General features: G+C 35.6%; 1 protein-coding gene across 2 annotated transcripts in view; it reads right to left on the bottom strand.

Annotated features, from left to right (window-relative positions):
- Window positions 1–339: 339 nt before the first annotated feature.
- Window positions 340–17,168, bottom strand: part of KCNH7 (potassium voltage-gated channel subfamily H member 7) — a 207,016-nt gene continuing 190,187 nt past the window's right edge. For both annotated transcript variants that reach the window (XM_064718538.1, XM_064718539.1), the window contains 4 exons: window positions 11,069–11,332; window positions 6,155–6,320; window positions 2,571–2,763; window positions 340–1,917 (listed from right to left, as the gene is read on the bottom strand). In XM_064718538.1, the coding sequence (XP_064574608.1) occupies window positions 1,654–1,917; window positions 2,571–2,763; window positions 6,155–6,320; window positions 11,069–11,332 (887 nt within the window). In that variant the 3' untranslated portion in view covers window positions 340–1,653. The remainder of the gene's footprint in view (window positions 1,918–2,570; window positions 2,764–6,154; window positions 6,321–11,068; window positions 11,333–17,168) is intronic.

Genomic DNA, 17,168 nt, shown 5'->3' with positions numbered 1-17,168 from the left:
TTGATTCTGACCCCAACATACAAAGAATGTATCTATGTGAGGGACAGTCACTATTGCATCTCTCTGTAGCACTGATTTTGGACAGGGGGTTTAGCTTGGTTATAGGTAAAATTTATGTGCTCCCACTCTAACTGGATTACGTGCTTTTCTGTAAACAGTACTCATGCTAGAGGAATTTCACATTAGAACTATAAGATTAGAAAATCATAATGGATATGTAAAAATATTTGAAAGCAGTAATAAAAGCATAATTTCCTTCTAAAAGAAACACAACATTTGAAGCAGAATAATATTTTAATAAAATTAAATCTAAGTATTCACAAAGCATTATGCACATACAGTACATACTGTATTTAAAGCCTACAGACCTTAGATCATTTTATTCTAATGTAGTCAGCTTTGGACACAAGCTAAGCTTACTCATTTTGTAATAAGAAAGTTTACAATTGTTCCTGAAAGTGATTTTACATATATACATATATATATATATAGCTCTATATCTATACTCCTACATGTAAGTGTAGGTATATACACACACTTGTGTGTATGTGTGTATATAAATATATATACACATACACATACATACACACCTATGTACAGCTATAAAATACACACATGCACACGTCCACAGCACCTGTGGGGTGTGAGTGTGTGTGTGAGCATTGTAGAGGGGCCAGTCAGTACAAAGAGGTAACTGCAAACAGCCACCCTAATAATTATAAAACAAAAATGTGTAAAATATTTTTAAATTAAAACATTGTTAATAATTTGTATTGAACAAAAGGAACATAGTCTTCTGCATTACATAGAAATTAGGTTTATTGCATTTGATTATGTTTGTGTGACAGATGAAGAGCACCTGTCTGCTCATCACACCTGAATTCTATGATGCAATTTAAAAAATAACAGTACAAAAATCAAAACCCAAAATGTGATGAAAACAAATGATTCAATTTAATGCAGTTTGTGGATGTGACCTATGGTGATACTTTGCACCATATGGCAGTTTTCCTCTCTGTTAAAATACTACCCTACTTTAACTAGTTTGAAAGGAGGCTGTGTTCTCTGTCCTAATTGTTTCAAACTCAGAAGATTTGGTTACCCTATTCTTTCTTCAGATTCAGACTCATTATGATGTAGTAGAAAAAGCTCACTACAAGAAAGATAAATCAAGTTTCAAAAGTGAGCTAGAAGAGCGTTTTTCTTGAATTTTAGCTTGGTCAGGTAGGAGTTTTTCTATGTGAATTATTGTTATTGGTCTCCTATTTGCTCTGAAGACATATCCACAGTAAAATACTATTTCCATGACAGCAGTAAATGGTAATCTCCATGCAACGTAAACTGTAATTTCAGAACATGCATGTTATTAAAAAAAAATAAAAATATAAGGTGCCTTGAGAATGCTGGCAGTTTTACATTTGGAACATACAGTTAGTGTGTATATATATATATATATTTACATCAGAACTGCTCAACTTTACCTTACAAGCTTCAGATTTAGGAAAATATACAGTACTTTTGCATATAATGGTATATTCCTTGTAGCCCCTGAGTCAAGTATAGAGGATTTAAATACAAAAAAAAAAAAAAAAAAAAGGAGAAACAGCCATTAAAAGCACTTACATTTTTATGTGAAGTAATAGTATAAAAGTACTATTTCCCAGGAAGACCAGGATCAGAAACATGCCTATGAAGACTCAAGATTCCTACAGTGCTTAGTGAAGATTCTGGCAAGGAAGGGTGCCTAATTGGAGGGAGACAAGTTTTACAAGGCTGTGGGGGTGGCTCTACAGACTGGTCACGTTCTTGGTCTAAAAAAGAAGCCAGGTTGTCTTCTGAGGCTGTGCTCAGATGCACTCCGCTTGAGGATTCTTTGGATTTCAGTTTTGATTTTTCAACATCTGAAATTTCAGGACACTGTAAGGGAAGAGAAAAAACAAGATGGTAATAATTACATTGGTCTCTTCCAGGCCCCTGTTCTGTTCAAAATTAGCACATTCAGATGGTTGATGGAAAATAATTTTTGAAAATTAAACAGTGTAGAAATATTTTTTTACATGGTACTGCATTTGATTTAATGTAATTGAATGCAATTCTGCTGATTAATTGTAGAAGTCTGGATATCTTTTCCTCCTCTCAGACCTGCTAATATGACATCAAGATACACATATTAGCAGCCCTTTCTGAAGGACTGATTACTCTTGAGACCCAGTCTAAGAGTATGGAAATCAACATTCTGGAGTAGGAAGTTCTGTTTTAGAGCATAACTTCAGAATTGCTTAATTCTGAACATTCTAACCACTTGGATTCCTTTTCTGCTAACTTTTATTTAAAAAAAATTACAATTAAGTAAATCTGTCTGATTATAAGATCATTGTATGAATCTCTACAACCCTCATAGAAAATGTGGCCTCTGAAACTGTGGTGTTTAAGTCCACTGTGGAGGTGCTAGGTCAAAATAATAATTTCATATTCCTTAAACTAGTGTACCAGCACCAGATTGGTGCATTTCTTCCTCATAAGACAAGAAGACTAGGAAACCTCTTTTGATCTTATGGACATGTACTTACCTGAGATGAAGGACTGAAACTTCTGTCTGTTTTGATTGATGCTGCAGGCTGAAGCTTTTGTATGACCCGGACTGCTGGCTCTTGATACTCTGCACTTGCTGTCACCATGCTATAGGCAGGTGGAATGAGTGTTGACTGCCTTTGCAGAAGCTGCAGGATGGTTTGGATATCAGCAGTCATTTGGGATTCAAGCCTAGAGAGGGAACATGAAATCAGTTAGCTCATGGCCAGGAACAGGAGCATTTTATGCACTGAGAACAGAGATGTTCAAGAGGGACCTGCAGTTTCCCAGTAAAACCATTGCTTGTTGTGGCTTGAACATGTCTTAAATAGGAGAGAACAGTAGAGGGAGTACTGAGCCCTTCCAAAGCTTCTGGCTCTCCCTTTCCCTTGCAGAACATACCTGCAAGCTTTTCTCTGGTTTTTGCCATACTAAGAATGAGTTCATCACTGTGCCTTAGATTTGCAACAAGAAGCAACACAGGGGACTGCGTATCTGGTTGAAAATAACTGGAATAAATGTATTCTCTTCATTGTAACTAAAGTGATTTGTGCTGGCTGGGCATGGGACATTATTTTGATGCATCTGACAAGGAATTCTGACATGCTGATACAATGCACTGAACTAAGCAGAAACCGCATTTGTGTTTTTCCACAGTTAGAAAAAGAAAGATGCTTCCAAAACCATTAAAAATCCAACTGCCCAATTCTCATTACTGTGAAAATTTATTCAAACTTATGCAGGCCTCAGAATTAATGTCAGCATTTCTAATGTTCAAATTTTGTACATTTAAAAACATTTTTCATCTTTTTATAAATTTGTATATGACTTCTGAAACCCTCGAACTGATTATTTTGTTCATACTTACAACTTCATAGCACTGAAATGATTTTTAAATGGTCTTGCCAAAACCTATGACAAACTCAGGAAAAGGTAATGCCTTTTGTACCTTCCCAGCTGCTGGAAGGCTACAGCACATGCTGACAGATGGTAATGCAGATAATACAGCCTTCTGTACAGCAACTGAGCTTCTGACAGAGTAAACAAATCTTTGTCAGCAGCCTTTAATGTTGTGAATGTTACTACTTGGGCTCCCTACAGTAGCAGAATTGATCCCGTGCTGTCAGATTTTTGCTTTTACCATGTGCTGCACTGATGTTATTTTTTACCCTGTTGGAGTTGTCCATTGCCTGTATCATTTATTTATAAAGGCATCTGTGAAATGAATCCAAAAGGTATGACTGAAGTGTATTTGGGATGCTGTTTCTTCCTTCATCAGAAAAAGATGATTTTGTGGCATCAGCTCTCAGAAAAAAACAGTCCAAACCCAGACTTCTGACTGTTAGAGTCAGAGGTGCCCTACTTGCCCTCTTGGTCAGCGCCCTTGGGTTCTTTGCTACTTGCCAATGTGCTGCTCCCACACAAGCCCAGGGCTGATGCCACAGGGTGAAATGCTGCAGGAACATGCCACCATCCAGAGAACTTCCATCTGCTACACCTGGGCCTTAACCCGTCAGTGAATAAAAGGTAGCATTGGAGGATATCCATTCAAAATTATTTTTGGCTTTGAATTAACTCTAAAAGTGCTCCCCTCTTACTTTGTTAGTACATGAATGTTTCCTTGTACTTCAAATGAAAGAGTGTCTCTGGTAGTGTTAATTCATCATGATTGCATAAATCCATGCTACCTAAACAAATAGGAGAACTGGCCTAAATACTTGGCCCATAGTGTCCATGAAATTCCAATTGCTTAAAGACAAGAAACAGAGATAATTCTAGGGACATATTCCTTGTACATAGAGGGCTTTCTAGCCCTCTATGTCAATTCAATAATTGACTGTTATGCCAAGCCTCTAACTTGGCATGGAAAAATTCAGGGAGAAGTGACCATGCTTTTTAAGCCAGCAAGTCAGAAGTGACAAAGGCAGGAAAGGATATTGACTGTTATATTAGTAGAGAATCCAACAAGGCCCCAAATACCAAAAGCATGAAAAGCTTTTAAAACATGAGAATAGTTTAAAGAATAAAGTGATATAATAAAATACATAAAAATTTAATTCTTAGTTTATCAGCAAAAATTATATTTTCTGACAGAAGAAAATACTGACAACTTGCATGATAAAACAAGGGTAACTTTGAGGTATAACTTCAGCTTTGAGAGCTTAAGGTTTCAGAAAATGAATTGTTACCAAAAGACTATGTACTGTTGATGGGGATCCTTCAGGCATTTAGTTATGTGACATTTGCAGCTAATTAGATTACTTGATTTTAACTAGAAATTACAGCAGTTTAGGGTTAAGTGTTAAAAATGTCCTTTCAATGCATTATGCCATATTCAGGAATGTAAAATATTGTTGTTTGATTGGCTTCTGGTGGATGAAGGAATCAATATGCAGTTAACTTGGCTTTAAACTGATTGCTAAAATATTCAGTGCAGAATGCCATTGAATAGCTACTAAAGTATGATTAGGACTGAGTGTGTGTCATATTTGCCATGGAAAAATATTTAAAGTAATGAAATTACAGAGTGAAAATAATGAAAAAAAATCAATGGTCCTGAGCGTAGGGCAATTTAAGTGAAGTTACATGGTAAATTGCAGTGCAGGATGGATCAAAATTTCGTAACCATATTTTTAAGATGCTGTAAGCTGTGCTGCTTAGCTGCCAGTAAAGCAAGATATATTAAGCATAATATCTATTAATAATAATTTCTATTAATAATATAATAAGATATAATAATATCTATTAATAGGTAATAATTAATATATATTATGCTTAATATATATATATATTAAGCATAATATATATATTAAGTGCCATATATTAAGCAAAACTGATATTGGACTCTGATGAAGAAAGTATAATTTTTCTGTTGTAACAGGTATAAGTATTGTGCTTTTGCATATTCCCATGTATTACTTATTATAGAGTTGCAAAAAGAGTTAAAGCATCAAAAAGGGAATTCATCTGCAATACATTTTAAAAAGCAGGCAGCTGTTGTACTTTGAGTCTCCAAGAAAGAAAATGTACTTCAGATCTTGAAGGTACTGAAAACTGCTGTTTTGTGTCCCTGCCCGTGGCAGGGGGTTGGAACTAGGTGATCTTTAATGTCCTTTCTAACCCAAATTGTTAGATGGTTCTGTGATCTAGGAACAGCACTATTGATGAGGTGAGATTTAAATTTAACAATTCGAGGCGTCTCAGTACAACTTCTTGGTTAAAAAGATGGTCTAAAACAGTCAGCTGAGGAAAAGAGCTCTACTGCAAAGCCACTCAGAGAAGCTAATGTGCGTACCTAGAGGCAAAAGACATGAATATTCTGGCAACTTTTAAAAACTGTGTATCCAGATTTCCCAGAATTGGTTTTTCCAAGATTCTGGAAAGCCTAACTTAGCTGATATACAGCCTCCTCAGAATACATACACACAAAAAAGTGATATTCCCATTACACATATTTTTGAGCTTCTGACGATCTGAATGCTTTTGGAAACTTCCTGCACAAACTCATTCCTTCTGTAGCATCTTCAATATCAGTTGTATTATGTACTCTTTCACACATAGGCTATTTTCTATTTGTTTTTACCTGTTAAGTTGTTCTTGAAGTAAATCTAATCGATTCTCCACTTCCCCGTATATAAAATCACTTTCAGTTTCACAGATTCCCCATGTAACATGGGATAATGCTGGCTGAACTGGGGAGTCCTGGTACTCCTGGATGTTCTCCTGCTCCCAGTTTCTTTTGTTGATGTCTGATTAAAAAAACAAAAACAACATATAAAAGTATAGTTTTATGTACATAGATTTAGAGAGGTTGACACTTCTCAAGCATCCCATTTACTGAGTTTCTCAAAACATTGGAAGTTAAATTGGTACATTAGCCAGGGAGACTGAACATCTCTCTTTGTTCCTTAACACTCCTTAAGGAAACATAAAAGTGGTCACATACATGCTAACATTTTGAAACTGCAAATAAACAAGCAGCTTTTTCTAGTCAGCATCATCAGAGTTCTGCCACTGAATGGCTTCTCTTTAGTTTTGTTTGAATTATTTTACAAATGGATCCCAAATTTTCTCAGTGTATTCTTTAGGAATTTTTTTATTCACTGAAAATAGAAATTCTTGTTCTAACCTAAAGACTTTAAATTATGTCCTTGAATGTCTTTGATAGTGTGCTTCAGAGGCCTAAGATGCCTTCTCTTGCCCTTGAATGTGCCACTGAAGTGTATTCCCTGCTTAGTTCTTTGGTGTGAAAGAAGAATTCACTGCACTGAAATTGCAGCACTGAGCATGTGGTACAGTGCATTGGAATGTCCCCTCTAGAGAAAGGTGCCAGGCCTCAGGGAGCTGCCTTTCTTACCCATAACTGCAACACTTCTTAGGTTGGTGAAGTGTAATATGTTTTCTCTGAGACAAGGGCCATTTAATACAGCTCATGCTGCTAGCAAAAGAGTACTGCTTATTATTCTCATAAAGGAAATTGATTTTCATTGATGTTGCTTTTAGCATCCCTACTCTCCCACCCAATCCGTTCGCCTCTGTTTAAAGCACATCTCTGAAACTCCTACAGTACTGTGGGGTGAAAGGTGCCTGTTCATTTTGTTTAAGGATTTCAGACTCCTAAAAGAATAAAATATTCAGCATTTCTGGGTCAGCCAGAGATCACTTTGATATTAAATGAAGCCTCATGGTAAACATGATGTATCTAAAAATACTCCTTATGTGATGAATTTATATTTTTTTCTTTACCTCCAGCCCTTTGTAAAAAAAAATGATGATTATTCCAGGTCTTACCCTATACCTGCTGCACCCAAATTTCATCCCTCTTGACCCTCCCAGTTCTTGGATCTCTGTGACAAAGCACTACCAAACAGAGCTCAGGGACACTCTTTCCTTTTGCTTGGACTTCTGGTTTGGGCTTTTTCTCTTTCCTCTCTCAGTTTACTTAATTTATGCATCTGTGGATTTATTAATTAGTTATGTTCTTGGCTCTATGCCATTTATCCTGTTCACCAAGTTGTTGAAATCTTACACCTCAATTATCATGGGGATATACTTGTTGCATAGTATTATTGTATAGAATGAAGATCTTGCTGTCACCTTTGCAGAGGCTACAGGTGACATAGGTTGAACAGTGCTTTTTCTACAGCAAACCCTGCTCCCCACAGTCTTTGTTTACTCTGAGTTAATCAGTCAATCAAACAGTAAAAATGGTCAGAACCACTCATTCTTCTTTGATGTGCTAAAAAAAGTCTGTTTAAATTTTAACATCTGCTCAATACTATTCCCCTTAGAGTTGTACTTGTAATTATTTAAGTACAGGAAGTTATACAATAAATTAAACTTCTTGTTGCACCCAGGCTGCTGCTTCAGCATATAGCTGAGCAAAATCCTTGACTGCTTACAAGGCATCTGCAGTTGGATTTGAATCCCACATCAGTCCCTGAATGATTTGCTCAGAGCTTCTCCTTACACTTCTCTTGGCACTGCACGCTATTAACTCAGCATAGGTTACATTCATTTCACACTTGTGAAATTTTTCTAAGTAACCATAGCAGCTAGAGCCATGTTTCAAAGAGAAGAGAAAAAAATCCTCACAGTGTGGGTGACATGTAAGAGCTTTGTCCAAATGCTAATAGCTAATCCTTTTCAAACATGTCATTGAGCAGTGTTTCTCTAAGTAAAGAAAAAAAAAAAAAAAAAAAAAGAAGTTCCCGCTCAGATTTAGTATTTCAAGTAGATTTAGCCAGGAAGGGGAGCTCTCACTACATGATTCCAAGTGTAGGAGATTTTCTTCTCTCTCTTTTTTTTTTGTTGTTGTTTGTTTATTTGTTTGTTTGTTTTTATCAGACAAAGGTCATTATTGTATTATCTGATCTTTGGTTAGCAGGTGGTAGAAGGTTTCCTGGAGCTGTAGAGTGTTTGAATTTCATGTGACGATCAGTAACTGATTTCATGCACTGGGCAGAAGCAAGAGGAAAGAGATTGCATCTTGGCTACACAGAAACCTGTTCTGCTTCTCAGGAACTTAAGCCAATGGAAAGAAAGAGATAAAGGGTGTCACAGAAGCATTTGGCAATTTGGTTTTAGGAGGCACATGTGGTACAATGTGTAGTGTCCAAGGAAAAGCTGGAAATCTCTCATCAAACTGAATGAAGCATACTATGAAAAATTGAGGGATAAAGTTTCAAACTATGAGTTTAGGTGCAATGGGTTTTGTAGATCTAGTAGACTTATAAGCAGTGAATTTCAAGAGCATTTCACTGCTTTTTAATGTCCTGTAAAAACATCGATGTTGTAAAAAAAAGATGTTGATTATTTAAAACAATAAGTCATTCATTAAAATCACAGATTTTCAATGCCATGGATTATCCTGGGGAAATCACAGCTGTTTTTTCCCCAGAATATGTATTTGGAGACTATTGTAATAGATGCTTAATTTGTGACAAAGCAAATGATTTGGCACTGAAACAACAAAATAAGTTCACACACCGTAAGCACGTTAATACCCTATAAAATATGGTGTAACTCATCGAAGCGTCTTTTCAGGTATTACATATTTGTTAATAACCCCAGAAAACCCCATCAGCAGCTACAACTGTATAACCAACTCTGATCTTCCAGGGCTTGAAGAATCTTAGACTGAAAATGAAGTCAATAAATGTATCACTAGGTTCACCAGAAGAATTGAAGAATCAGTCTTTTAGCCCAAATAATGACCAAGTGAAAAATTTTTCTTTTACATAGAGCTAACAGCTACAGAAAAATCCTCAGATCTACACAAAAGAGCCATATGTTCAAAATTTAAAAGTTGCATTCTAAGATTATGAGTGAGACGTTTATACTGCTTCTGCCAAATTATACAATGCATTTTTCATTTTCTTTCCATTCATTGAAGTAATGACCAAGGATTAAAACAAAACAAAAAATAATTAAATACGTATCAGTCACAGTGGTAATGAATTAGACCAGCTTTATACAAGTGCATTTTTATCCAAGATTAATAAGACAATGAGGATACATAAAAGCAGAGTTTTTTTTCACAAGTTTGTTATGTTTGTAACTACTCTTATGGTAAGTTACAATCAATCTCTAATAGCAGAAATAAAAAATTTAGTTTAAAACATTTATCAGGAAAAGCTAATCTTATTGACCTTGAAGGTTTTATAAATGTTGCAAGAAAGCTCATTACATTGCATAACATTAACTATGCATAACATAGGGCTAAATTACAAAGTGGGGAAAAGAGTGTGGTCTTAATCAAAATTTGTAACCTTTAGATATGCTAAATTTATCTCAAATAAAATCTGCAATAGGTTGCCTTGGAAAATGTTGCCATAGCTGCAAGGACACATTTCTGGCTATTGGTGGGGGAAGGAAAGGTTTCCAATTGCAGTCTGTATGCAACAAGTTTATGTGGTGAGGATTTATAGGGCCTTAACTTGAAGAGATGACACTTCACACATTCATACCTCTGAGACGTTAAAATCATTGTTTGGTCTAATTAATCATTAGGCTTATTTAAAATGATAGCCTAGAAACCTAAAGTTTATTAAATGATGGTTAAATGGTTAAAGTGTCTCAATGGAAACTGCTGAGGAAAACAGCATTAAACAATAAATATGTAATTCTTCCCTTCAGACTGAAAGAATTACAAATGAACTTGCAGCAATATTTAAATTGTATATTAATACAGGGTTTTCCATTAATTTCCTTTCACATCACTGAGAAAATTAATATTTTAGTATATTAGATGTAATTTTAATTATGTGATTTAAGTCTATGTAAAAGTATCTGAGATTGTTGAATAGTTCCTGATCATTTGTCATATACAAAAGCTCATGTCTTTATTCTTGTGTGTTACTTATGGAAGTCATGATTTTCTTCTGCGTGGTGTAATGGCACTCCTTTAACCAACAGGTGCAGCAAGACAGGATAGCCTTCTTTCAAGCTATTATGATTTTTTTTCACTTCATTTTTGTTGTACCTTGTCAATGCAGTGAATAAAATTAGTTATCTGAAAACATATTTTTGGTGCATGTGCAACTATCACTAGGTTTATCTAGTTTGACTCTCACTATCTATAATTTTATACCGTCATCAACCCTGGCACATCAAATGTCCTTTGGGATATACTGTATTACTTTGAGGGCAGCTATCATCAATGGGCACTCATTGAAGTCCAACACTAGTGGACAATTTTGTAGTTTTTAAAAATTATTTATGTAGTTCAGTTACAAGATTATTTGTAGCAAAAGCTATAATGACTTTTTGGAGGCTGTACAAGCCAGTCCCACAGAACTGGAATCCAGTTCCCACTGAATTAAACTATATTAATCCTCTTGAGAAATAATATTTTTTGATCTAAGATATTTTTTCTTAAGATTTTTGGAATAAATATTATGTAAAGAATCAAGAGAACCATTCAGAAAGTTATTTTTGTTAATCAGACTAAAAAGATGTTTGCTAAAACTTTACTAAATAGAAACAGCTGGATTACCTTTGCAAGAAGTGCTTCTTTTGTCAATAAGAATTTCTTCTGTGTCATGATCCATTTCTTCAAAGTCCATCTCTGTGGTTTTCTCTGTTACAGATGGGTAATCAGCTATCCCAGAGAACAGGGGCTTTTGCTCATCTTCAATGGAGGACACAAAAGATGATGACCCGCTTTTTTTCTCCTCAAAATGTTTCTTAATAGACTGATAGTATCTGGTACTGTCTCCTGATGGTTCAGGATCACTCTGATCATTCTCTTTGAAATAATCTGTGAAAGAGAAATAATTGTATCCAAAAATAAGCAATTATTGAGAGTTTATTCTAGTTTATTATGATCTGAGGATGGACATGATTCTTATATCAAGTAGGAAGTTCACTGTCTAGTAGAAAAAAATACTTTAAAGCCTTTTTTAGATTCTTCTGTCAGAGGAGTTTTATGTTTCTTTTGAAGTCCTGGAAGACATTTGTATGTATGTATTCCTAGTCCATAAACCATAACTTGTCTTGCAAAACTTGTTTGTATCAAAACAACAAAGGCTTTATCCAACACAACTTTCCTGAATACTCTTTTTCTTTTTTTATAGTGAGGATGAAATTCAAAAATGTATTCCAAAGTTTACAAAATATGAAATATTTCATCCTGTCTTCTAATTACTCCCATTACTGGGCATTTATTACAGTCTTGACAGGCTAACAGTAATGTGTGTTAAACTTGGTATCAGAAATACTCATTTAAGTTATTCTCACATGAGAGAATATTTGTTGATATTCTTTTCCCATAAGAGGCATTAATCAATTACCTGTAATTAATACTAGAGGTATTAATCAACCACTCATCCCCAAAATATGCTCTCAGAGAGCATATTTCTCTATATTTATTACAGGGCTGATATGACCGGGAGAAATAAAAGGAGGGAGTTCCTAGTCTGACTTAGGGGATCACTTCAAAACACCTTTGCAAAGTAGCCCAAATTCCCTACTCTTTAGAGCTGGAATTCTCTGAACATCCAATCTTTTGAATAGCAAAAGTAAACAACATTCTGTGATACATATGGTAGCAGTATACCAGTCAAGTTGAGAATGAATCTTTCATTAATCATATTCAAGGTCTGTAGTGAGCAGGAGCAGATTTAGTCCTCTTAAGAAATGGCAAGTAAACCTAGATTTAAAGCAGATATCTTTAAAAACATATTGTAAAAATTAAATAGGAGTTAAACCCTGGAATAATTATTTATTAATATAAAGAAGTCTTGATCTCTTTTCAGCATAAACTTGAAGCTGATTTCCAATTCAATATTTGGTTTTACCTATTTTTAACTGAAATGTCAAGATAATTTCAGTTCTGCTATTTATTTAAAACACATTTTAGCAGGGTAGTCTCAACATCATATAAATACTGTAACTAGTTTGCATTAAGTTCCTGGGGAGACAGCATGATTTCCCATCTGCTTTGTGCTAATTACTAATCAACATAGTTCTAGAATATCTGGAGTCTTTATAGCCTACAGCAGTGGCTAATTCAACATTCTGTATATTCCCTAGGTTTCCTCTCTGTTTTCTGGTAACTATAAGGAAATGAAACTGTGGCTTCATCTAATTGTCTTTGTCTGCACCTAAGAAGAATGCAGTATCAGTAAAATAGCACCCTTCAAGTGTCCAGAAATCTGTGAGCAGCGAGGACAGGTAATGGTAAAGAAAATAAACCAAATAATAAAGCAAAATAAACCCAATAGCAAAGCAGGCCTTCTGTACCCGTACCCTCTAGAGTCTCCAAGGGCAATTAACACCACCCCAAGCAGAGATGACATTACTGGGCTTTTGTTAAGCAGGATCACTGGCTGTAAGTGATATTGGTGATGCTCAGTTGCTGCAAAATTGTCAAAACAACTTCAAATGGACTGGCACTGTAAAAGCTCTTGGGGGATACTCAGACTCAAGTGCCATGTTCTCAGCAATTCCATCTCCAAAACAGTACAAAAGCAAAAGAAAGCTTCATAAGAATACGTTATTATAGATGTCTCCCATGGCATTTCTTGTGGGAATATATTGAAAACATAGTCATGCTACAGTAAATTGCCTTAATTACTTAATGTTTGACTGACTTCAACCTGTGAAAAAGACCTCCTAATGAAAGCTTGAAATTATCAATTTTTAGGGTAATTTTATATGTTCATGGGATTTTGTGCACTAGCAGCAGCTGTAATGAGCACTCTGTGGAATACAAATCAAGCAATGGACTAATTTTAAGAAGGGGTCATTGAGACTCTAGTGAAAAAAATCTTTAGCAGCTGAAATATAGTAGACTGTGTTTTCTCTTATATTCATAAAATACTAAAATATTTAGAAACATGAAGCCAGATTCTGCTAATAATTACTCTGCTGTAAAACCAGGAAAATTCAGTTGATATCCCTCCATCTATATCAGAACAACAGAACACATTATTTTCCAATGCTGTCCAAGTATTATGAACTCACTGGCACGAGAAGGAAGGCAGAGATCTGTTGAATGTAGGCTCCTGCTTATTGAAATCAGATTTGTTCATCAGCTGACCTAATTCAAAATGGACATCTTTGGCTTTACTGCCATTGCTTTATCTTCTAGGCATCTGGCTATACTCAGTGAGTCAAAAGTTGTTTCCTCTTTTAAAGGCTCCTATTTAATGCTAAAAATTATTCTCTCTGGAAGATAATCTTGTGACACTTTGCACCTAGGGTATGAATTAAAATAGAAATGGCTCTATTTTATTGACTCTTCAGGACCTGATAACGGTACAAGTTCTGTACCTCAGCTCAACACCTTAGCAGTGCCTCTGCAGCTCAGTGGAAAGTAAGTTACAAATAATAGATAGGTAGGGCTTTTTTTCAGAATGTGAATTTCTCCAATTTCTCCTTCCTTTTGTAATGAAATTTAGTCATTGGTTTGGAATAGATTTTCCAGAAAAGAAGACTTATCTAACTGTGTATGTATGGATATGTTCACTTTCTGCCACACAGAAAAGTGTTTTAAAAGCTTTATTTATCCCTTTCTGTTCTTCTTCTGAATATAATCATTAAACCCCATCTTCCTCTCCTCCCCCTGTACCAGTTCTAGTGTTTTCTCTTTCCTTTTCCAGTAAGAAAAATTGCACTTTCTGATTCTGAAAGAGCTAGAAACTGTTTTACTGAAGATGATTATTTTCGTAACTTCCTGCTTTACCAAAATGTATAAACATTATTTACACTCTATGGAACTGTTTTGGCGTGCTATGTGTTTTGAGTGCTTGACAAGTTTACAGGCAGTGTCCTCTGACCTTTGCTGTCTGGAAATTCCAAAATCTTCAAAGTAATTATCAGAAGGTTTTGTGTCCTGCTTTTTGCACATACATGGTCAAAGGAAGGGAAGAAGTGAGGTTGTAACGAGTCTGGGTCAGAGAACTATGACAGTGACTCACAGATATACTGGCATTAAAATCCTACTTCTGCTTCATGGGATGGTGACCAGACATCAGACAGGTTTCCTTTGTGTGATATGGTTTGCATATGGAAATTTTGCATTACTCAGGTAGGGCCAGTCTGCATGATCTAGAGGTATTTTCTCTTCATATATTAGTCTGCTGCAAACAATATTGGTGAAAGTGTCAACAATACATTACCTATGGAGCAGCATTTTTAATACTGCTGTAATTTCATTAGCTGGAATTTGTCATCATTAATCAAGCCAGCTATATAGCCTAGTGTTTCAGAAGGTAGCAAATCTTTACTCCCTCTTCAGCTAACCAATAATTTGCCAGAAGTTCCACCAGGCCCTTGAATTTGTGTATCTAGATGTCCTGCTTCAGCACTTTCAATTTCATGTTTGTTGACCTGTCAGACCCCAAAATCTGAAACAATACCAAAGATTTACAGTGGCTTCTGAAACCTGAACTGTGAAAGTTCTTGGATTCTTTAGCACATGCTTGTTTTTCTCCTTCTTCCTCACTTCTACTCATTATGGTTCTCTTCAAATATCCCACCTATCTTTAGGACCCCCTACTTAGAAATGTACTGTCGGATATGTGTGTGGTATTTGACTGACACCAAGGAAAATGTTGTCTGTTTAGTAACTATGCAGGAATATCCCTAATCCTAAGAAAAGTGGGTTGCTGGAAGTATTTTGGGAAAGCTTAAACATTTTGTCTTTCAGTAGTAAAAAGGTTTATATGCTTTTTTGTGATTGTTTTTAATGATGGAAAATTTGTTTAATTCCAATTTCATTCATAATTTGGGAGATTCTAAGTCTACTATGGGTCGATATAATAGATTAAGCTAGATATAAATATAAATACAAACTAGTGAGATTCCATTGTTATAGAATTTCTAGCAATTTTGCTGAAAGTTTCCAGTAGATTCAATAGTGATGGTGGAGGAAATGAACTGTACTGCAGAGAGTTTGAATTACTGTTCTGTATCAGCACTGCTTGGGAGTGTTTGGTAAGTTAATCTGTCCTTTGCCATGTTTTGTCTCTGACCCATGAAAGTTTGGATGATTTTGGAAATAGGGAACAGCAGAGGGTACTGAAACCTCCCCATCATGATGAAGTCCTTATTGACTTTTCCATAAGGATCCATGTCCCTATTTTTACAAGGGCTTAGAAAAGAGCTAGGTTTTGAATAACCGAATTTGAGACACATTTAAAAACCCAAGAATTTCAAAGATCAAGGGAATATGAAGTCTTTCATTTATTCTTTTGTGCCATTTTCAGTACAATGAGATGTTACGGATGGAGTGACAGCCCTCCATCTCCATTTTCTTTGTTTTGTCTGTTTTTGTGTCAATGGTAACGAGATAACAATAGAAGGACAATTATTAGTTTGTATTTCAGGAAATAATGCTATGGGGAAAAAAAATCAGAAACAAATAATTCTAGCAATGCACCTCTCAGAATGGATTCAGGGCAGAGATCAAAACAATTCTCTTATCAAATTTAGAATTCTCTTATCTTTTACAAGGGATTCAGCTTTCACCATAGTACTATTATTACTATTTTTTTCAAAGGATAGCTATGGATATGTGTGACTGCACATAACATTTTGCAGATTTGGCCTTTGGAAACAGCCTCTTTGGGAGTAACTGGAAACAAGACTCTCCTGTGAAAGCTCCCTGAGGGGGCACCTAGGCAATGTGATAACAGCAGAAACACTAATAGGAGCAGATGAACACTGCACTGGGGGGCTCTCTGATGACTAGGCACTTTTTTGCTAGGGGTTTCATGATTAAGTAAGATTTTGGGGACATGAAGTCTTGTTTCCAGCCTTATGATGCCTGCCAACACGTTAGTTGTTTCCTGAGGGTTTAATGACCTAACACTCCAGGGAAATGTTAGAAACTCTTTGCTAATTAAGCCCAAGCCAACTTCATCAGCAAAATACTAACAGTTTAACACAGTTAAGTAAGAGCTTCAATTTTTCTCTACATTCTTACCTGACTTTCCTTCTGGGAACATGGCACAGTGCTTGTCTGAGCATCTATTAATAAAGTAAGCATTTAGATAAGTAAGCTGAGGAGGGGACAAGAATGGGAAAGAACAGGGCAGGGGGTGTTTCCCCATTCTCTTATTACACCATAGTTTCAGGCAGGAGAATCAGTTCCTGAAACGTTTTCTTGTCTTCTCTATCTAAATCAAGAGCCATGGGCTCTAGATACTTTGTGTAATAAAGCTGTGTTAATATGGCTTGGCTTCTTAGCCTGAAAAACACCTACAAGCAATGAACACTAAAGGTAGTTACATTAATCAAGATTCAGTTAGAAGTTTTTTAGAATTCTGGCTTTTGTGCTTACTTTGAGAATTCATGAGTAGACACTTTTTGAAAAGTCTGATCAGGAAACATAACTCTTCAAATTAAGCAATATATGAGTTTACTAGTTAATACTGGTTAATAATATTTTAAGTTAATAATATTTTAAGTATGAAACAAAATGTATTTTATATCCCACTTGGTTGTTACAGTCTGTGTCGACATGGACAAGTGCAAGCCCCAGGGTAACAAGAATCTGGGAGAAATTTGCTTAGTGACAACTTAACATCATATCCATGGAGCTAAAATTTTCTTGTTATAAGTTTCCTGGCCCAGCTAGAACAGTCACT

This window comes from Zonotrichia leucophrys, chromosome 7, assembly GCF_028769735.1.
Source record: "Zonotrichia leucophrys gambelii isolate GWCS_2022_RI chromosome 7, RI_Zleu_2.0, whole genome shotgun sequence".
Taxonomy (NCBI): Eukaryota; Metazoa; Chordata; class Aves; order Passeriformes; family Passerellidae; genus Zonotrichia; species Zonotrichia leucophrys.
Note: the sequence above shows the minus strand (reverse complement) of the source record. Positions and strands in the feature narration are given on the sequence as shown.